At 35.5% G+C, this 23,767-nt stretch overlaps 1 protein-coding gene across 5 annotated transcripts in view; it reads right to left on the reverse strand.

Moving 5' to 3' along the window:
* Positions 1-23,767, reverse strand: part of CEP152 (centrosomal protein 152) — an 80,793-nt gene that overhangs the window by 45,702 nt on the left and 11,324 nt on the right. For 4 of the 5 annotated variants that reach the window (XM_011355078.2, XM_011355074.2, XM_011355075.2 and 1 more), the window contains exons 3-12: positions 19,366-19,469; positions 19,076-19,148; positions 18,715-18,993; positions 17,513-17,678; positions 14,680-14,820; positions 13,459-13,598; positions 9,579-9,779; positions 4,725-4,872; positions 2,859-2,950; positions 1,949-2,112 (exon numbers count right to left, since the gene is read on the reverse strand). In XM_011355078.2, the coding sequence (XP_011353380.1) occupies positions 1,949-2,112; positions 2,859-2,950; positions 4,725-4,872; positions 9,579-9,779; positions 13,459-13,598; positions 14,680-14,820; positions 17,513-17,678; positions 18,715-18,993; positions 19,076-19,148; positions 19,366-19,469 (1,508 nt within the window). Of the gene's footprint in view, positions 1-1,948; positions 2,113-2,858; positions 2,951-4,724; positions 4,873-9,578; positions 9,780-13,458; positions 13,599-14,679; positions 14,821-17,512; positions 17,679-17,875; positions 17,977-18,714; positions 18,994-19,075; positions 19,149-19,365; positions 19,470-23,767 lie in introns of those variants that run through there. The other variant, XM_023527835.1, reaches the window with a different exon arrangement.

Raw genomic sequence — 23,767 nt, forward strand, 5'->3', positions numbered from 1 at the left:
AATAATAATAATAATAATAATAGCTACCATTAAGTGCCTAGTATGTGCTAGAACATATTACATGAGGTCTTTTATATTCATTACCTATTTTAATCTGCTCCTGAACCCCCACAGGATATGCTCTAATCCATTTAATAGAAAAAGCCTGTAAACAGGCTTAGAAAAGTAAACAGGCTTGGAAAAGTAAAGAAACCTGCCCAAGGTCATAATGCTAATAATAAATGGCTAAACTATGATTCAAAACAAAATGTGTATCTAAAGACCATGCTCTTTCCACTAGCCTCTTAGAATTAATCTGGCATTAAAAGGAAATGAGACACTGACAGCAGCAGTAAAGTGTCCAGGTGAGTACATTTTAACTTTAAAATTTCACGTAAATCTGTCTGAACATATAGGGCACACATCCTCTTTCGGTTTAGTAAACTAACCAAGCTGAAGGCATCCTTGGACAACTTGGGACCATGAGTGTGGGTTCAATGTGAATTAGCAGCTTCAGCCCTTTGTGTTCCCACAGTTCTCTCCTTGGTAATGCTGAGCTGTCATGTTAAAGCATGGCAGCACCCCTCCCAATCCTCTGCCCCAGCTACTCTTCCATCAGTTAGGAAATCAGATAACTCATGGGGTGCAAAACAAATCTAAGTCAGTATGGCCCCGAAGTAAGAGCCTGAAGGCGCTCCTACTAAATACATCACGTAATCAGTTCTGCTATCTGCTTCTTTGCTTCTCTGGCTTGTAGCTGTGAGCTTGGAGATGACAGTCCCTGAAGACTGACCTCCAGCTAGATGGAGCCTTGCTAAACTAAAATAGCATCTTGTTTCACAGTATCACCCAATGACTGAGTTTTCAATTTACTGAACCTCATCTTACATTTCTGAAAATGAAATCATGGTACGAAAATATATAAGTTCCAAAACCTATTGTAAAGCAAATCCTTCAGGAGATTTATATACTTGTATTTAGTTGCCTGATACCTGAAACACAATAAACACTTTCACTAAACAATAGTGATGGTAAACTGAGTCTTCAGCTATAAACTAGAAAGTGGTGGAGTGGACCAAGAAAGGCTTTCCTCGGCCTGAATGCAATCTCTTCCAAAATGCCATCTCTCGTCTTATCCCAGTCCAGTAGAGGGATGAATAAATATCCCTTTTGTACATCAAGCATAACATTTAGCACATAGCACTTCGTTTCTTACAAGTACGTCTCCCTGTTCCCAACTAGACAAAATGTAAGCTCCCTGTGGGAAGGGAGTGTTTCTATCTCATCTTTTGTACTCTGCTCCCAGAGCCTTGCATCGTACCTTCCAAAGAGCAAGTGCTTCAAAAATGTACACCCTCTCCTCCATTCATCTTTTAAGTGTTTAATGATACGTGTATATGCTCCCTCCTCTACCTTCACCACTCCCTCCCCCATCAGTCCCTGGGAAAGACAATAAAATAATCCCTTTTCATGAGATTGCTAAAATATCTGTTAAGTGGTGGTATAAAACACAAAATATCTGTTTTAAAAGTAAGGTCACACTAAGTTTCCTAGGGAAAACTAATGCTTATTTTCTCATATATCATTGAAAAAATGCCAGGCATTTGCTTTAAACGATGTTCACATAATAAAAATAATATGCTTTGCCTTAATAGTAAAACAGATACATAATCTCAATGTAGAACATTGTATATTTGAACTAAATTAATCATTTTTTACCTTACTAAAACTGGCGTGCCTACTGGTGTTGAAGACAGTACAATATCAGTTGAGGTTTCCATTCATTTTGATTTCAGACACTTACACTTCATTAGGTAACACTAAAACACATTGTCCCACCTTCAAGAACCCCTTGTCAGCTCGGTTCTACAACTGAGATTATGTATTTCATGCCTAATGCCACTTGCTTACCATGTACCATCAGTAATGTTAATGTAGGTTCTTCTACAGTAAACTATTTTCTCAATACCTCTTAACTTTGGATGTTTTCCAGTGGACTTTTTTAATACCCAAATCCACATATGATTCAGTGAGTTCTGCATTTAATTCTCTTTCTGAGTCACTTGGAAGTATTCCTAGTTTTGCAGCAGATTCATAGAGAGAAATTTCATCTTTTAGTTCTGTTAATTCTTCCTAAAACACAAAATTACTGGAAGTTATTTTCATTATTTTCCTATAAGAAAGAATCAGTCATTCTATCTTTGCCTCAAAATTCATTTTAATGATCGATAGAAGGCAGAAACATTTCTTCAAATACATTTTCACACACGTGAAAAATAACTTTATAAAGGCCAGCATGTATCAGGTTTTCCAGTAAACCGAATGAGCAAAGGAATAAATGAATGAGAACACAAATGCAAGTAATTTCTCTCGCACCTCCCTCACTTATATTTTGTCTTCCATGAAAAGTGTCCCTTGAGCTGAGAAGCTGGTGGCAGCACTTTTTGGCTCACTAGAGTAGATGACAGAGTAGCCTGGTTTGCCAAGAACGTGTTGTATTTTAGTCTGCCAGTGGTGAAAAGGCAAAACCCCTCTTTCCAGTGGAGGTGGCATTGGACCTCTTCCTCCAGCGGAAAATATAAGTAGTACTGAAGGAGAACCTGAGAGAATTGCAGCTAAACTGTAGGTTAGCTCAAACCCGCCTTATCTCAGGGGCACACCCATAGATGAAAGGACATGCTGTGAGGTGGAGGTAGCAGGCCGACTGGCAGGAGGGGGCAGGGCCCTGGCTCCGCTGTTAGACAGACCTGAGCTTGACTACCCAACTGTGTGGGAGAGATTATGACCTACTCTCATGGGCTGGTTTGAAGAGAAATCCAAAGTTCAGAAAGGTGATGGAATTCAGTTACCCAGAGTCTTTTTCAAGGGGCAACACTCACTTGCAAAGCCTTGTTCATGTTTTCACTCATATCATGTGCCTTTTGTGCTTGCTGCAGCTGGAGCCGTAGCTGAGCCACCTCCTGTACTGAGCCTATTGAGGAAAGAATCAGAGAATACAACAAATGTAAAGGGCCAAAGCATCTATGATGTACAGAAGACCTTGAATCCACTGAGGCTACAAAAGATGAAGTTCTGATTTATAATCTTTTTATTTTCTTTTCAGGAGCACAAAGGTATATAGCCAGTGAGACCCAGAAGGCACAGGTCTGGTCCAGATGTTTCCAAGATTTAATATGGCTCCCCATGTGTCCTTGGGAAGTTGAAGACGTGGGCTACTGTGACCTTGCTATGAATCGAACCAGCCACGTCTACAGACCTTAACACTCCAGAAGCCTTTTAATAGGAGCATGACATTCCAACTCATAAAAAAAACCAAAGCAAAAATTCTTTGGAAGCCATTTCGATCCTCTAATAAGAAAACTACATCTTGCTGCCTTTTACTTCTTTCTAAATGCTTTTATTTCCACCACCACGATCTCATGTGAAAGAAGCCTGTTAAGACTGTGCTTCTGAAACTTTAGTAATATTTTAAATGTACTAGGGGAGGTTCTTGTTTAAAAGGGACTTCATTGGGTTTCCTCAAAAGAAATGAGCATCTGGGAAATGGTGAAGCAAAGCAACGATGGCATTTTAGGCAACTAAAGAAAATCACATTTTTAAAGCCTTTAATGGAAAAGAAAAGGGCTCATTAAGTAATGCCGTGAGAATCAAAAGGATACAAAACTAAACAGACAGGGGGAACTAACCAGAGCAAGATCCAAGTGTTGCCCCCACCAACACACACACACACACACACACACACACACACACACACACACACACACAGTCTTTGACTTTAGTACTTCCAACTTTTGAACACCCCACTCTTCCACACACTGCACCAACAGGCAGAAAGGACTTTATGTGCCGAAGTGTGACTTTTGCATATCAGTGAGCTATTTTCACAGTATGAGCTACTTACCTGCAGACAAGGCAGTTTTGTCAGTATCGTAGTGTTTGTATAAGCATTTGGTTATTTTATTGCTTTTTACTCTAATATTATTTTATAAAAATTAATGGGAAGTACTGCTGAAACTAATGATAAGAAGCATAGTATCAAACTTAATACCATGGAGGCCATGTCGGGAATCTTATGCATGACAAAAATGTAACTCACTGGGCTTCAACTGACCAGGTAAGTGGCTATTCTATTGTAAGGGGGGAAAAAAGTAAATAAGTCATACAAAATGACAGAATTACATGATTAAAGATCAAGTCTAAAAAGCAAAATATAACAGGATTTCATAATCAGTTTTAGCCTTCAGAAACAGAACCTAACTTATAGCATGTATTTTTTTGTTCTATTTTAAACATTCAGGTTTGGTATATTTTCAAAATGTACTATGTAGAGAAACAGAGAATTATCTATGCATGTGCTTTCATTTTACTTGAAGGAAATACATTCAAATGTTAACAGTAGTTATCTTTGTGTAGCAGAATTATCGCTTATCTTTATTTTCTACTTTATACTTGTCTGTGTTTTCCAAATTATCTAATAAAAATGCACTATACCTTTATACATATAAATAACAATGTTAAAAAAAACTGACACCAGGGAGGGGGAGAGGGAAAACAAAAAAATAAAATGTTTAAAAAAGTTATGTATATATAGTATTAAAAAATATAAATAAACTGGCATTTAAAAAAAATGACACCAATGATATTTTCTGTCTTTTCTGGATTTTTATAATTCCTGGACTCCACTATGTTCTCTCTGCATATTATACTTGCCTCCTAAGGAGACAACAGCCCACCCAGACACCCACCTGAGTGCAACAAGTTGGCACACTGCTTTTGACTCTCCTCTAGACTTCTTGTCAATCGGTTAATGATCTCAGTCTTTTCTAATTTGGATGTTTCTTGATTCCTTTCCAATTGTTTCACCTTATCTTTCAAATGACAGCAAATGTCTTCCTAAGTGGAAAAGGTGTTCAAGAAGTCATTTTCATGATCAGTTATTAAATATTAAACTAACAATTATGACACATAATTGGATTTTAAGTCAAATATAAAATCATCACATGGCAGCATCATGAGGTTAAGTGCATAGGACTGAGAGTCAGGAGAATAAAGTCATGTGATCCTGGGCAAGTCATCAACTTCTCAGTCTGTTTTTCTTTTGTTATTATGCTAATAAAGGTTGAATCCAATAATTCTAAAGTCCCTTTCTGCTCTATATTCACAAGATACTGTTATTCTAAAATTAGATCTTATTCAAGCCAAAGGAAATGTATTACACTCCTATTTGCATTTTACATTGTCAGTATAAGTATACATATACATATTTAGACAGACCATTCTGAACCATGGAATCTGTATTCCAAGACAGCAAAGATACAGATAAACACATGGATACTCACTCTATTCTGAACAGCCAAAAGCTCATTTTAGTCTGAGCAGACAAAAATAATCTCTCCCTCTTCTGAACTTCTTTTAAACCTGATTTCTCTCACGTTTTTCTTTCTACCTTTTACATGTCTTATTTCTCTTAATAGTCTCCTTGCAGGTACCTATGTATCTCACCTTATATATAGTATGAGCTGCAAAAAAAAAAAAAAACCTTAAAAATAAAAATAAATGACAAAGAAAAGCAAACAGGATAAATGTGTGTGTCTGTGTGTGCATACATGCATGCATGTGTGTAACTATATGGGGATATTCAGAAAATATAGAGCGTGTATATAATGTATACAAGTTTCTTCAAAAAGAAAATGAGTTTGGGAGTAATGAGCCATGGGAGTCCCAAACTCAGGTAAAATAAAGCCCAAAAATGCTTTGAGGATACCAACCCAAAGTATATCTTATAAGGATACTGAGAGCATCCTTAAGCAGAGGAAAGGGACTCTGAAGTCTATTTTAGCTTAAAAATTCATACGAATTTTATATTCTATTTCATAATGCAGTGATGTTTGCTTTAAATTTTTTCTACCAAATTTTTCAGCAAAATGAAGCTCTTGGAAACTGGTCCATGTTTATTCAACACTGCAAATTTCTTGGCATACTGCTGTTGATTCCCAGGCCAGCTTAAAAAGTATGGTTCTAAAGCACCAAAGTAACATGGCAAACACAATGAATGAGCTAATATCAATGACAGTGTGAGTGTGTGTGTGCAAGGAGGGGTGGGGAGACAACTAACATTCATGTGCTGGGGAGATGATAGTAGATTTTAAAAGAGACTGAGAACTGGTAAAAAAAAAAAGTTCAAGAAAAGGTAGATATAAAAAACATTGTAAACAAAAGGCTGACTGTGGCAATATTTTTACTATATGCAACAGTCAATTAAACCATGTTGTTTCCTGTTGACAAGTTCAGGGAAACAGATTATACTCAGAAAACTGTGGTGTTTAAACACCAGTAAAACAAAACAAATGAATGGTTCTATCTTTTCCATGAATTTTGCTTGAGTGAGAATACTCAGTTCAAGACTGATAAAGGCAGACATATTTTAAGACAAAATGAGACAACTGTGGTGACAAAGAGATAATAGCTGAATCCATGGAAGCAAATAGAATTGATTTCTAGTGCACAGAAAAATGAGGATTAGGCCACACATATGGTCTGTGTGTGTCCCTTAGCCATAGAAGTGTTTAAAGTGGAGCCCTTAAATATAAAATTAAAGAAAAGATAGAAAACAGATCAGGTGAAGGTCATGACATGCAAACCAAAGATCATGAACTTCATCAAAAGCAGAAGATTTCAAGAAGACCAGAATGAAAAAAGGTCTACACCATCAAGGAGATAATCAGAGATCTTCATGGGATACTTCTAAGAATGGGAGGACGGATACAGAAGGCAGTTTGGAGAGAGAACCCAGAGATCTTAGAATATGATACTTCTATGAATGGGAAAGGTAAAAGGCAGCTTGGAGGAGAGTCCAGGAGATAGTTTGCTATTAGAGAGTTGTCTTGAAGGAGCATTACAAGCTCTGAGAAGCTCATTTCTTCTCATCTTCTCTGGCACACAAAAAAACCCAAGAGGAACTCAGCCAAAGTAAAAAGAACTGTTATAATGTGGTGTGTATAATCGTTTCTACCCAGAAAAGCTGATGGCTTAAGGAAAATCCGAATTAATAATATAATTTTATAAGCCCTGTATTTCTCAAAATATACTAGTTACAAAGACATTCAAAAGAAAAAAACCAACTATATCATGGATTGCTAAATTAGGCAGTCCTCGTGTTAAATTTTGTCTTTCAAAATGTAATATACATAAAGCCTGTATACATCCTGATGTTTAGCTATTGTTCAGTGAAATTCTGCTGAACAGATGAAATAATATAATTAATCTACAATTGTATTCCTTTCCCACCAAGAATGTGTTTTTCATAAAACAGTGATTTTCAACCTTCTGCAAGAGAAGGCATGAACCTCTTGGAAAATCCGAATAAGCTCATGAGTCTTCTCAAAAATACTGCATGCACTCACACCCAAACGAAGATCATACCCACAATCTCAGAGGATTTATCAACTCCCTGGAGCCTAGTCACCAATTGCCTTAGGAGATGCCAGGTTAAGAATCTCTGTAACTAGCAAAACTTATTTACTATGTGTGACCATCTACTATATTAATGCTGTGTACATACAATATACATAATACATACATACACAGTTCTGTGTAACTGCATGAGAGCCATTCAGAACCTAGACAGTGGCAAACTTATTCAAGTTTATCTGCTAAACTACCCAGTTATTTGTACCTTGCTACTATTTTTTAAGAATTGTTTTACTTTTCTTTGCAATATGCTGAATGGAGTGTAGTGGGAAAAGGTTTATCTGAAGGAAATATTTTACACCTCTTCGGTAACTTTTATAAAGAAAAAAAAGGGCAAGAGGCAAAATGTGGTATGTATGTAGTATGGTTACCAGTTATGTAAGAAAATCTAAAATCAACCCTCTTTGTGTAGAACACACTCATACATTTTTCTGCTTATAGGTAGGCATCTCCTTGGCTTCTGGTTGATTTTTACAGCACCTCTTGAATCAGGAATCTCAATTTGGATTCTAAAATAATATGGAATTCACCTTTCATTAAAAATACTACTAAGCCAACTCAGCAAATTGACAGCACAAAAGAGATACCATACCATAAGAAACATTCCTGGAAGGAAAAAACTATAAGCACTTTGGAATCGGCACTTTGTCAAGCAATTATTATACAATTATATGCAGAGGCTAACATCAGTGCCATGCTCTGTTTAAAACAAAAAACAGTTACAGACTGTAATAGTGGAAAAGATTTTAATCAACTCCTTCAATTCATAGTTCAGGAATCTGAAGCCCAGTCAGCCAGAGTCAAGTTTGTTCTGTGTTCTAGTCTAGGATTTTTCTACTAAAGCAAGCAAGGTGGGGGTGGTGAGAATAGAGAATGGAATAGGCACAAGGGATGAACACACTAGGAATTCATTTCAGTCCTCCACCATGTAATCTGTCTAAATCAACAGAGAATAGAGAGGTCCTCTCATGATACCAGGAGGGCCACTCTCCAAGTCCAGCTAACTTTAATGCTACTACCCAAACACAGCCAAAGTTAATAACACTGTATCTCAAATTCCATTTGTTTAAATGCTATATAAACTAAATGTTCAATAATTTGGCATAGCTTTCATCTTTCTCCACCCCTACATAGCCTCCACACTGATCAAATTCACAATATTTTTCTATATAAAAAGAATAAAAACATATTTAGGAAAATAAATCTAATAAAAACTCATAAAATACTCACAAAAATAAAATAAAGTACATAAAATAAAATGGTATACAAACAATTATTATTGCCAATAATGCAATCTTATATAGCTCTACTGAAATCATGGAAAAATTTAGAGTGAGCTATATAAATAAGAAATAACAACCCAAATCAGGATGAATTTTAAGTGTAGTGGAATTTTCCATACCCTCACATCTTATTTTACTTCTTCTCTTCCTTTGGGTTAAATTAATTCTGAAATTGCATTAAGAAAATGTACTCTGAAATTTTATTCATTCAAATGATTACCTGAGGTTTTGGAGCACAAGCCAACCTACCACCTGACTCACCATCAGCTTATAGTATTTTATTCCTTTTGAGGCAAAAATAATAAAAACTGTGAAATATGCTCAACTTTCAAATCTCAATGATTTTAGATCAGACTTTCTTCCCTATTTTATTATATTATTCTCAAAGTTAACTCTTTTACCAAGAACCACTTCTAGACAATCTTAATGATGGGTTTATTACCAAATGGTAGGAGTTCCGAGAAAGGCTTTCTACAGGTTGCTTAACAACTTTTCAAGTTCAGGCCAGCTCCCAGAACACACTTTCCTTTACATCTGGATTTATTCTATGACAATATGAACAATATGCATACATACTCTACAAATAAAGGACTAGTGAAGTGATGTGAGAATTTAGAAAGTACTAACCCATCCTACAAGAGAAAGAATTTCCAAAATTATGCCTTTGGGGAACATTCATACATTAAAAAAAAAAAAACTTTGCCTTTAAAGTTTTACTCACAATCAAAAACCTACTGTAGACATTCGAAATTTCTATATTAAGAATTACAGTGTCAGTTTCAAAAAAAATAAAATAAAATAAAATAAATAACCAGCTTTACTTTGCTCATTTGCAATCATGCCAACCTGTTCCTTAAGTGCAGTAACTGTAGCATCCAATTTGTTTTGTAAGGACAACACTTGCTCTTCATACTTCTTGGTGAGGCCCATAACAATGCTCTCGTGCTGCTCTCGGGTGCGTTGAAGGGATTCAGAATGATGAAGGTCCAGCAGCTGCTGCTTCAGACTTTCCAGAGCCATTTCAGTTGTTTTGGACTTCTTAATCATCTAGTAAATATAGACAGGGTATCTATGTTTATAGTATTTTGACTCTGTGCTCTCTTTATGAACGTTAACCATGCTTTAATGACAGTAGAGAAGAATGAGTTTCCTGATGGGTCTAGTTCCTTAAGACCCATCAGGCCCATGGCTGCTGCACACATTATTCACTTAAAAAATAAAATCTATTAGTTAACAAAGAAGAGTGAAAGACAATGTTGTTCAGCAGAATGGCAATGTGGGTACCAGGCAAGGAATCTGCTGCTACTATACTGGTCCCAGTGCTGTTTGCATTGCTAAGTGTGAGAGGCAATCCCAATGTTAGGTCACAGAAAAATGAGAACTGTTTCTTGAAAGACTGATAAAACCTGTTAATGGTCACTTACTAAGAACATTTTGAAAGCTATAACTGTACAGTTGGAAAATAATGGTGTAGTAACCTAAACAATGGCTCCCACAAGATGTCTATGTCCTAATCCCTGACTCGTATGAATGTGTTATGTTACGTGGCAAGAGAAAATCAGGGTTGCAGACTGGATTAAAGTTGCTGATCAGATGACCTTAAGATTATCTTGGATTGCCCAGATGGACCCAATGTATGTACAAGGGTTCTTAAAGGAGGAAAACTGAGGCAGAAAAGTCAGAACCAGTGACTTCTAACTCTGAAGATGGAAATGGGCCATAAGCCAAGGAATACAGGTAGCCCCTTGAAGCTGGACAAGGCAAGAAAATAGATTCTCTCCTAGAGTCTCCAAAGAGCAACAGAGCCCTGCTGATACCTTGATGTTAGCCAAGTGAGATCCATTTCAGAACTCTGACCTCCAGAACTCTTAAGATAATAAATTGGTGTTGGTTGGAGCCACCAAATTTGTGGTAATCTGTTACAGCAACAACAGCAAGGAAACCAATACACTTGGTTATTCTGGTGCTTTTATTGTTTTATTTACGCTATTTTATTTTTGATAAATGCAATTTCTAACTTAAAACAAGACTACAAAGTTATAACCTTCTACTACATAAAAGCAATTCCACTTTTTAATCTAATAACTTTATCAGTTTTCAAAATTTTTAAAGTGGTAATAATCTACTACGGTATTGTGATTTAGAAGAAATATATATTTGGTCTTTCAGATGACCAAAAATATATTTCTCATATATATTTGCTCTTCATCCAGTTCTTGGTTCGCAGCTCCCAAAACTCTTAAAATTTCCGGTGTGGAGGCTGATAAAAAGTGTCCTTTGTTATATTAATGAGGTGACTTTTCACTTAAGGGTGAGGCTGGTTGCAAATGTAGCCAACCATGTGATTTCTGGGTTGGAATTTTCAGTCCCACTCCCTGACCTCCTGGGAAAGGAGAGAGGCTGGAGGTTGAATTACTCATCAATGGCCAATGATTTTATCGATCATGCCTATACATCAGATCCTCCATCAAAACCCAAAGGACAAGTTTCAGAGAGCTCTCTGGTTGGTGAACACGTGGGGTTTAGGGAGAGTGTCGTGCCCAGAGAGGGCATGGAAGCTCCGTGCTCTTTCTTTATACCTTGTCCTTTGCATCGCTTCCATCTGGCTGTTTCTGAGTTACATCCTTTTATAATAAACTGGTGGTATAGTAAGTAAAATGTTGCTGAGTTCTGTGAGCCGCTCTAGCAAATTAATGGTACCCAAGGAGGGAGTGGTGGGAACCTCTGATTTACAGCCAGTCGGTCAGAAGTACAGGTTAACAATCTAGGATTGAGACTGGCATCTGAATTTGATGTAAATGGTGTCAGAATTGATAAATTCTTGGACACCCTGCTGGTATATGAGAATTGCTGGGTGGTGTGTAGAAAGCCCCAACTCCCAGCCCAGCACTCTGCTGGTTGAAAATTGAGTCTCAGATCACTAATAGATCTACATTACGCACAAAAATGTGGCTTATTCTTCATTCTATTTCAGAGAGTGACACTTTATTCCAATGCTACTTTAACTGAGTAATACATTTATTCATTTGCTCAATAAATAATGTGGATACTTTGTGCCAGGCAAGGTTCTAAGAACTTAAGGACATAATGACAACACAGGCAAGGTCCAAACTCTTACTACTTTCTCATGGAAAGAGAAAGACAATAACAAGTAAACAAATGAGTTTTAAAATAGAGTAATAGAATATTGCATAATGAAGAGGTATGGGAATATGGCATTATGGGCTACTTTAGATATAGGTGAATGAGAAGTCTTCTCTGAAACGGTGACTTTTTTTAGCTAAGATCTGAAGGATGAGAAGGAGCCAGACATGAGACAACACTGTTTAAACTCTTTCACTAAAACAACCTCAGAACGAGCCACAAATCTCATCCAAGACCAAGGTCACTATTTTATAGTCACTTTCATTTTTAACTACCCTCCTTCCCCGCTCCAAAATGGTATTTCTCTCATAAGTCACCCACCAACAGGTTTGGCTACCAACGACTTGTGACAATTTCTAATAGTTAAATGGCTATCTAACTCATTAATCAAAGAATATATCACCACTTTAAAGGCAAATCTATTGGGGTCAAGAAATTTACGTTCTGAAGCTTTGTCAATAACTGGCTTTATAACCTTGGGCGCGTAATCTGACTTTTCCAAGACCTGGTTAACTCATCCATAAGATGGTAAATACAATGCCTCACTAATATAATCCCAACAAGATTTCTTACAAAATATGAGAATTGGATTTGTAAGATCTAGAGGAGAAGAAAAAATGTGAAAAAGAGCTAAAAAAATTTTTAATAATATTAAGAATAGCCCTTGTTTACCAAATTTCAAACCATACCATAAAGCTATAGTCATGATAGTATCAGAGCTAGTATGGGGAAATATATGTGAGAAAAAAATATATACACAGGTTGGTCAATTTTAAACAATAATGTTCACTCAACATATACTGGCTGCCTATTACGTGTCAGGCACTGGGCTTGAATAAGAGGTGGGACTACACAGATGAAGGCAGCCCATTCTTGCCTTCAAGATGTTCTAGGTCTATTATAAGATGTGATCACCTGGCTTCAGGAGGAAAGCAGGGGAGACTTGAAGGAAAAATCTGTGAGCAGGAGCTTACCAATCCAATAGCAGTGTGCCATGGAAAATGCATTCCAAAGAGAGGAGTCGGCACATACAAGTACACAAAAACATTAAACGGATTGTTGAGTTTGAGGAAAGTAAGAGAGGAGATAGGCAAGGATCAGATGGTCATCCTGACACCATGCTTTATCCCACAGGTAAAGTGGGATCATTGAAAGGCTTTAAGCAAGGGAAAGATATAATCAGAACTGTATTTTAGAAAGATTATGCAGATGACCACAAGAAAGAATTTGGAGAAGAAATAAAAGACTGGAGGCTAGCTAAGAGACTTTTGTAATAGAAGGTAAAATCCCAAATTAGGAACATGTGGATAGAAATGAAGAGACTCAGCAGAGCGTAGCAGCTGACAAGATGAAAGGGAACAGAGGAGCTGAGGTCTCCTCCAGATTTCTGATGTGTAAATGACTAGGTGGATGGGAGCACTATTCCTCCAAGTAAGGAAAAGAATAGCAGGCTTATAGTAGAAGAAGGTAGAAATTTCGAAGTTCTTCTAAATTTGGTCCTACCAGACCAAAAGTTAAGTAAGTAAATATTTCACTATAATAAATAACTTTTTACCATAAATAATCAAGATAAAATATTTACCTGTTCTTCATTGGCTTTTAATGCTTGTATTTGGGTTTCCAGTACTTTTATTTGTGCTTCGAGCTGTATCTCTCTTTCTTTTCCATTCTGAAAGAGTTTCTGTGACTCTTGAAGGCTGAGGGCCAAACCATCTTTTTCATCTAGAACATTAAAAATGTTGATATTAATAATATGTTACTACAGAGGGACCCCAATTGTCACAATCTCTATCAAATATCAGATCTGTATCACATATAAATGTTGCAATCAGTTCAATTCAGATACTGAACTTTAGTTGATCTAGAGAAAACTAGAAAAGTTCCAAAAAAGAATGCCTGAATGACACCAAAAATATTTTAGAGAACCAGAACCACTTCCTTCAAAAATCTTATTGCATCCTTTTGGGGACTAAAAGATTTCCTAACAGTGATTTTGGCATTTGTTTACTTGAGAAGTGACAATCCTCTGCTAATCAAGAGGGAATCTGAGGACTAATTACTTTTTATACATACTTGCAATGAACTCTTAAATTCATTTAACCTTAAATTCTTCCCACGTACTTTACTATAACCGCTCACGAGTTCTTCTCTCAAAATAAATTTTATGGGCATTATAGAAAGAGACCTTTTTCCACCATCGATTAAGTTTAAAATGAACTCTAGTTCAGTAATATTATTCTGTAAATGAAAGTTCAACATTGACCAAAACTACAGAAAGCACAAAGAGCAAGCAATTATAATTTGAATTTGTATTTATGTGCTTCTCCCAGACATGGCTCCTTTTTTCTCCTTGGAATACCTAAAGAAGTTCAGGATCATTAGCTCTTAGTTGGATTAAAATATTACGTTAATTTGTGGGCTGAGAAAATGTATTGCAAAGTAAACACAAGTCTCTCTGGAAATTGTAATACTTCATCCAAGATAAACCATGTAAGGGATCAACAACTTCTTAGAACACAATGCTATCAACATAGCTAAATGATGTTCATTGATTCTAACAGCCTAATAGAAAGAAGAGGAGAAAGAAAACGGAGAAAAGTAGTACCTCAAAAGAGTATGTTCTGGAGAAAAGTAGTAATTCAAGGAAATGTGTTAAAAGTCCTGGGTTTTGTTTCCTTCTGACTGACTATGAGCCCTCTGACCATGTGCATCAACTCTCTAAGCTTCATATTTAAAATGAGGTTGTTGTGGAAACAAGATATCTAGCTCTAGAGTACCTCATAAACAACAGTTGTCATCTTACCTTTGATCATCAGAAGCTGGTGATTCAGATATCTCATTTGATGCTCACTTTCATTTAACTTTTCAAATAAATTGTCTAGTTGTCTCTCTTTGGCTTTGTTAAGAACCTGAAGTTGAATAATCTGCATATTTTCTGCAGAATCTGATTTGGAATTAAAGACAATTTATTAGATAAAAGCGTACCAAAATATAAATTGTGGTTCTTTAGGGCACTATTTTTCAAACTGTGGATATAACTCATTAAGTATCATGAAAACAATTCAGTGGTTTGAGACTAGCATTTCTTAAAGAAAAAAAGAAAACGAGATAGACTATAACAGAATATATCAGAGTACATCATGTAGTACAAATAAGTATTATTTTGTAAAACTGTTTCAGTTATATATGCTTATTTATATAAATATTATAGATGGCATCACAATGTAAAATATATACGTCTTACTGTGGTCACTGTCAAAAAAGTTTTAAAAGTCACTGGTTTAGTATATAACCCTTAATAACGACCATTTTGGCTAAATTAAAATATATACCAATGTGAACAAAAAAGGAGCTATGTAATAAACTTGATAAGCTCAAGGGGGCCACACATCAGGCACATCAAGCTCAGTGACCAAAAGTAACAACGCAGGATGGACGATCTGATCACAAATATCTAGTTGGCAGATCATATCGGTAGTTATGTCCCAGGCCTATAGCTTCTTTGGCAAAGGTCAATCTTTACTGTGAGGTCTGTCCATTGTTCTTATACATCTAAGAAAACATACCTTGGAAATGTCAGAGTAATTTTCTTTTTTCACCCCCAAAGGCACAACCGCAGGTACCAGAGCACCAGACAGCAGAACCCCTCATCATTATCTTGTTCCCCACATACCATCTTAAAGTGCTGTAAATGTTAATTATTAACTATCCTGTACCCATCAATGTAAAAGAAGTATGTGTTTCTCAATTTTGCCTCTTATCCAATTATAGAGCTTCCTCTTGCCTCCTTAACCACCACCGATGGATTTCATGTACCTTCCTTACATCTTCTTCAATAAAATCATTTTTAAAGAAAATTTCTGGATATCCTTCTCAAAATTTTTTATTTTAAGCAAGAGTGGAATTATATTGTATTCATATCTATGCTGGTACCTAACTGCTGAATAAATAGACTAATAAAGAATTTTGAGATCTCCTTTCAGAAATAATTAAAGTTGTTTTAGGGATCACTTAAAATGGGGGAGAAAAGAAAAAAATGATTCGTAGAAGGATAATGCTTCAATTACACAATAACAAATATTCTTCATTTTCTACTAGAATGTTCCTACTTGCTAGCAAAGTAGTCCTCTTTTTAAAAAGAGATATGGTTAAAACACAAAAAGACTGTAGATTAAAAATTTTGTTACAAGTCACACTCATCTAGAGCCTTAGGACAGGGATAAACACAATATATAAGCCACACCTCTCTTCAAAGTCATTTTTTTAAACTATTGCTTAGCATCTGTCATCGCTAAATTTGGTACTCCCATTAAGTTATTTAATTAACTTCCAAATGTCAAATTTAGGCAAATGTATAACCAAAACAAAAAATAAATCAATTTGATAAAATGCAGATTGTTAAGAAACTGATAAAAGGTTATACATGCAGAAAAACCAGGAAATATAAACACCAACTGAACATGGGAACTGAGAGGAAAACACCACCAAGAAGGCAGGCCACTGTTGTGATGCTTATCTACACAGCCTAAAACTAGTCCTGCCATACACAATGAACACTTCTTCAACCCTTCATTCCACCAAAACTTATAAACAAAGAGAGGCCACCGCCATGTTAGCTTTGACTCCTTCGAGGGCGAGTGAGTTCTACTGTCCTGTAGCCCAAGTGTATGACAGAAGTGGGGCTGTGAAGTTAGAGCATGAAGTCCAGTTTTCTCTTCGGCATAGCCCAGGAAAGCCAGAATATCCAATATGACCCTCCCCCCAGCTTCTTAAATGTTAAAAAAGCAAACAAAAAACTTGCTGTTCACACTCTAGAATCACACTGGTTCTTTAACGTGCACAACAGTTAGAAGTTATTTCACAGAGGGTATGATAAAAAAAAGGTGAGCATGTGAAAATGCTAATTCAGGTTAGTCACAGTACAAGTTTCGATTTGGGGTTTTGGACATTTCATCTCCTCAAAATTCTCTAGTAGTACTTTTCTCATTCTCATATTTATATATATACAATCCAAAATTTTTTTTTTGACTAAATCTAAAATATGTCTAGTTTAAATTCTGAATATAAAGTAATTTATATCAGGGTTGCCTAATTATTACACTAAAACTCTAAAAATCAAAAAAAATTAAGATGATAATCGATGATTTACTAAATTAAATTTCTATATAATGAAAAATCTAAGATTGAAGGGAAAACAATATTTCATTTTCCAAATTAGACTTAAGAAAAATATGAGGCTAATGAAAAGTCTTAACCAACTACAATGACTGAAACATACGGTTGAGAAAAATTTTAGTTTATTATGCAAAGTTTCAAATATATAAGAAGGTAGAGAGAAAAGAGCACAGTGACTCCCATAAATCCATTCAGCAATTATGAACTCATAGCCGGTCTTGCTTTATCTATATCCCCAACCAATATTACTCCCCAACAACATATTATTTGAGGTAAATCCTAGACTTCATATTGATTTATTCATAAATACTTCAGGATGTATCTCTAATAACAAGGGTTCTTCTAAAAAAAACCCCCATAATTCCATTATCATACTTACAAAAAATAATTTTTGAACATGCTTAAAGTGTTTAAAATTCGCGATTATGTTCTTACGAAATAAATATAAACTTGATACATACTTTCATTTGCTCCTAAAAATTGTTTTTGCAGGCCTTCAAATGTGTCACTTCCTCCTATCTCCTGGGTTGGTGAGCCATTATTCTGAGCAGAAGACTGATAAGGTTTATAAGTCACTGTATATGATTCCAACGCTTGAACACTGGGACCTTGTGATGTACCAAATTGCTATTATAAGACAGTAAATGAAATTGACAATTAGGATTTGACCTTTTCTTAAAAAATTATCTGAATTAGACACCTTAATTTTGTTAGACTTAATTGTGGTACAATGACAAATTTTATACATACATCTTTGCTTAAAAATAACTTATTTAACATTTAATTAAAAGTGCAAAATATAATTTCACACATTTTAACTGTACCTTTGAGCGTATAATGGGCCAATTCCATAAATAACACTCAAGAATTCAAATAAGACTATATGAAGACTTAAGAATGATTTAGATGATGCCAACATCTTGAAAATATAAAAATACACATATTCAGTAACAAGAACGTGATACAATGCATATGTAATAAGTAATAAATAACTTTTGTGGAATGAATAGTACTCTATAAACATAGAAAATTCATCTTATCATTGGGTGACACAGAATAGCTTATTGGCAAAATGAGGCATGAATTGTCATTGAGAAGTCTAAGAAACAGCTAACTGTATCCTAAGGCTTTACTTCATTAAACAGTGCCAGGGTTTAAAAAAAAAAGTTTCTTTCCTTATCATTCATCCTTTCTACTGCTATATTATCACAAATCAGATATCAGCTTTGAAGTGTCTGACCTAAAATTTGTTATAAGAGTGGCGAGCTAGAAAATCAAGGTAATTAAATGGTATCATCTACATAGATTTACTGCTTTAAAACTTATCAAGATACCTGAATGTAGCTTCTCACTGAAGCATGGTAAAGTGGTAGAAGCAAGAAGCAGCAGTAAATAAAGATTGTTATTCTTCAATAGACTTTACTTGTAACATTTAATTCTCTCCATAAAATCTCTATTTTAAAATTATGACTTAAGATCATGATTTCATTAAAGAGAAAACAGCATGACTGATTCAGCATGAGCCTGAATAATTGTACTCAGAAGTTTTTATACTTAAAATAAATCTTACCATTGTACCTACATACATTTCTTAAATACACACATATAAGCAAGTGGGTGCACATATATACACAAATTCTTGAAAGTCAAGTTCTTGTAATACCTGAAAATGATTCCTTTGAGGATCTGAAAATTTAATTACATTGGTTGGTTGGCTATTAAATTCCTGCTTCTGACCATTCGTATATGGCCTAAAGTTTTCAGGAAGGTGATATAAATCAGTCTGTTCATATTTACTTGGAGGACTATAACCACTTCCGCCTTCATCTCCACCTTCTTTGGGATGGTACCCAGGATGCTGGTCTTCAGTCTTATTTTGATTCTCTTCCCAGCCATTGCCAATTTTCTCTCCAATACATACATCCCGAATCTCATTATAGTCCTATTACATAACAAGAGTTAAGACAAAAGCACTAAGATCTAGTCCCACCCTCATCAAAGATACTGTCATACCAAATACTTACATTTACACTTTTAGATTTAGGCAGCACTTGATGCTCATTCCAGTTCATCTCTGATTTCTCAGAACGATGAGGTCTTAAGAAAAATCAATACTTTAGATTTAGAGCCTATCCTGATTTGGACATAGATATCACAAAGAACCCCAAGATTTTAACATGTTTTCCCTCCAACCTTCACCTACAAGTTTAAGAATTAGTCAACAATTTTATAATCATATACATTACTATTACCTGCAGAAAAACAAGACTTATAGAATTGAAATACACAAGTGAAAGTGATTTCAAGTCCTTACTCTCCCTCTGTGCCATCCTCGCTGCAGTCCGAATACTGGAGCTCAGGGGAGGACAGGTCGTCATCCAGCATATCATGAGGAAGGTCTGTGAGTAACTGCTGCAACTGAGACAGAAAAGTCAGTGTCAATATCCCCTTGACTTACACACAAGATGACAAACCAAAGCTGCCTTGGAACAAGTGCTTTTAACTGTAGAAGTCAAAGTAGTTCCTAATTTCTACATTTAATATGTGTCTTAAGTTCCACACAAATTATGTTCATCATTTGACTTAGGGAAAGGAGAACAGACAATTCTATGATTTATATTAGAAGGCTTTACTTTTTTCTATGAAGATCTTAGGTTTAAATACACATACATTACAACAGAATTTAAAAACTTCTTTGTGGAAACACAGCAAGTCAGAATAATGGTACAATAACTGTATTATGTTATCACAGGGTAGACCTGCGTCTCACAATCCTGTTCAACCAGTAACCAGACCTTGGAGACCTGACAATCAGACTTCCCCCAGAGACTCTAATAGCCAGATGTACTTTGCCCAGGTGGTGAGAATAGGAGAAAGTGGTCTAGAAGCCCTTGAAAGCTCTAATAATGTGAGAGAAACCTCTTGGGGAGTGACTAATTAGTGGACAGCCACCTAATTCCAATGATAAAAAGATGATAATACGCAGCTTTTATAAAAGTTGAATAAAAAGAAAGCTGTAAGATTCAGTTTTCTACAGAGAGCACTCTCGAAAGCATAACTCTAAAACTGACAAAAGCATTTGACTTCACTCCAATTTTTTTTCTAGAAAACTCACATCTTTAGCATTCTGCCTATAAAAACTAGAGATAGAATAAATTAATTCAAGTTTCAAGATAAACTGTGATGGAAATGAATAAACTGTCTAATTTTTTGAATTTCAATATCTGTAAATGACTTTCTTCAAATCTCAATATAACATCAAATCTCAGTAAGTATTACGTTACTAAATAGTAGGAAGACTGTTTATAATGATTTCTCTTTCAAATTAAGCACAGGTTAAATTAACAAGTTGATTGAGTCCGTCCAAAATAAATAAATCAATCCCATAAAATTATGCAAAGTGAATTTTAAAGATATTAAATATTCTGTTTAAATCCTTGGAAGAAAATGAGGTACTCCTTAGTCTATGACAGATTTTTTTTCCCTCACTTCTTGTCATTATAATAAAAGAAATGAAATGCAGTTATATCTGAGTATTACATTTATAATAAAAAAAACTTTCATATACAAAATACATATGGTAAAAATTAAATTAAAATATTCTAAGAAAGGTCTGAAAGGTATGTTCCAATTGTCAGTTTTGGTGAAGTCAAACTTGGGAGTGGAAATGGGATATGTGAGGTGGGAAGAGGGGATACTTCTTTACTCCCATATATATTTCAAATATTCACTGGATCATTTTTTTAAAGCTCCCTCAATCCATTTGGTTCTTTAAAATTGAAAGAAGAGAAAAAATATTCTATTTCAATGAAAAGTTACATTCGTCTCAAAATTTATTTGATCCTAATATTACTAACTTAATTTATTGGCTATCTGCTCATGCAGGGTAAACTGAAAAATCATTTTGAGATTTAGCCATATCAGAGTTGACCCAAAGACATAAAGAATAAGAAATGAAAAAGAAGCAACCCTAAAACAAAACAGACCACATCAACATTTTAGTACGCCTCAAATGAAAGGTAAAAAAGTGATTTTACAAAGATACAAAATTCACTAAGAAAAAAAAAAACACCTACAAGGTCTTTTAAAATAGTCTGACCTATTTTGTCTATAATTACACATCACAACTTTAATGGCAAAGACTATCCCCCACACGTTACAGAGAAAAAAAATAACAAAATAATCTTTCATACTTACATCAAGTAAAGATTTCTGTATGGAAAGAATACTTTCTTCTAAATCTTCAATGAGGTTCAAGTACATAGCCTTGTAATTCAGGGGAACCATGGTAGGAACATCTGAACAGTACATTTTCCCCCGTCACAGAGATAGAAAAAGCTACACAATAGTTAAGCAGTTCTGGTAGCTTTCTTTGTGGCACCACAAAAGTGTAATTGAAAAATCATTAACAAAATTGGCATCTATAGAGGAAAATTAATGTGAGCATAAGCAATAAGTTCTGAATGTTTCTGGATCCATAAGTAAAATCAGGAAAATCATCCCTATAGTATTTAGTGCTTTATAAAATATTGTTTATATATGGTAATATTTTAAAATCATTTCATGCACCTTCAAAAACTTTCTCCATCAAATTCTTTGGCATAGCTGGGCCATATTCCTTGACTTTTATAAATTTCAAGACAGAGAAAAGCTAAATGAGGTGATTCCTCCTAATAAGGCATTCAGGAACAAAATCCCATCCCCAAAGCTTCCATTTCCCAGGATCAAAGTGTGCCCCTCTCCTCATCAGGTAGCCCCAGGCCAGACACAGGCAGCACCTGACTTTGGCCTGCACCAGAGCCCCTCCCAAGAGATCCCAGAACCAACACACCTGGTGGCTGGCTTCAGACCACACCAGAGCACTATCCAATAAATAGCATAAAGGGTGAACTGGGCAGGCAGGCACTAGAGCACCCGCTAAAGCAAATCCCAGTCTGTGGGGTCAGTCCCCGCATAAAAGCTTGTCTGCTACAGTCACAGCCAGTCCTTCAGAGCTAGTCAGCTTGAAGGTCAATCCCATCTACTGACATGCAAACAGCAATCAAGGCTCAACTACAACAGAAGAGCACGCACAACTCACACAAGGGACACCCGTGAAGCAACCGATTCAGGTGAACAAGAAGACTGTACCACTGAGCCTCACAGGACACCTACTAAGGCCACTCTGTTAAAACAAGAGATGTAGCAGATCTACCTAATACACAGAAATAAACACACGGAGGTAGTCAAAATGAGGAGACAAAGAACTATGTCCCAATTGAAAGAACAGGACAAAACTCCGGAAAAATAACTAAACAAAATAGAGGCAAGCAACCCACCAGATGCAAAGTTCAAAACATTGGTTATAAGGATGCTCAAAGAACTCAGAGGGAGAATAGATGGTCTCAGTGAGAACTTCAACAAAGAGGAAACAAAAAAAGGAGATGGAAAACATAAAAAAGAACCAGTCATAAATGAATGATACAATAATCGAAATGAATATATTAGATGGAATCAATCACAGATTAGATAAAGCAGAGAATCGAATCAATGATTTGGAAAACAAAGTAGCAAGTAGCAGAAAACACCCAATCAGAGCAGCGACAAGAAAAAAGAATCCAAAAACATGAGAATAGTTTAAGGGACTTCTAAGACAATATCAAGTGTAACAGCATTTGCATCATAGAGGTACCAGAAGGGGAAGAGAGAGAGAGAGAGAGCTAGGGATTGAAAATCTATTTCAAGAAATAATGACAGAAAACTTATCCTAACCTGGTGAAGGAAATAGACATACAAGCCCAGGAAGTGCAGGGCGTCCTAAACAAGATGAACCAAAATAGGCCCACAGCAATACACATCATCATTAAAATGCGAAAGAGAAGATCTTAAAAGTAGCAAGAGAAAAGTAGTTAGTTACCTACGAAGGAGCACCCATAAGACTGTCAGCTGATTTTTCAATGGAAACCTTGATGACCAGAAGGGATTGGCATGAAAAGCAAGAACCTACAACAAAGATTACCCTACCCATCAAAGTAATAAAGAGCTTCCCAGACAAGAAAAACCTGACGGAGTTCATCACCACCAAACCAGTATTACAAGAAATGTTAAAGGTACTATTTTAAGAAGAGGAAGAAAAAAAATAAAAAATATGAATAAGAGAATATCAAAGAAAAAAATTCTCACTAACAAAGGCAAACACATAATAAGTGGATCAACCAAGAATAAAATTAGTACAAAGGGTAAATGGCAAAAGTAGGAAGATCATGTGTAATTACAACAGTAAATTAAGGAATACACACAAACACACACACACACAAGAAGTAAAAAATAATGACGAAAACATAAACATGGAGAGAGTGAGTAAAAATACTAGTGATTTTAGAATGTGTTAGTATTTAAGAGACCATAACATAGCTGATATATATGAAGCACATGGTAACCACAAACCAAAAATCTATAAGATATATACAAGAAATAAAGAGAAAAGAATCCAAACACAACACTCCAGAGAGTCATCACTATACAAGAGAATAAGGGAGAAAAAATATTCAGAAAACAATAAAATAGCAATAACTACAAGCCTATCAATAATTACTTTAAACATAAATGCATTAAATATTCCAATCAAAAGACAAATGGATAAAGAAGATGTGATACATATATACAGTGGAATATTAACATTTGCGACACCATGAATGGACCTAGAAGGTATTATACTAAGTGAAATAAGTCAGACA

Source organism: Pteropus vampyrus, unplaced genomic scaffold, assembly GCF_000151845.1.
Source record: "Pteropus vampyrus isolate Shadow unplaced genomic scaffold, Pvam_2.0 Scaffold19, whole genome shotgun sequence".
NCBI classification, from domain to species: domain Eukaryota; kingdom Metazoa; phylum Chordata; class Mammalia; order Chiroptera; family Pteropodidae; genus Pteropus; species Pteropus vampyrus.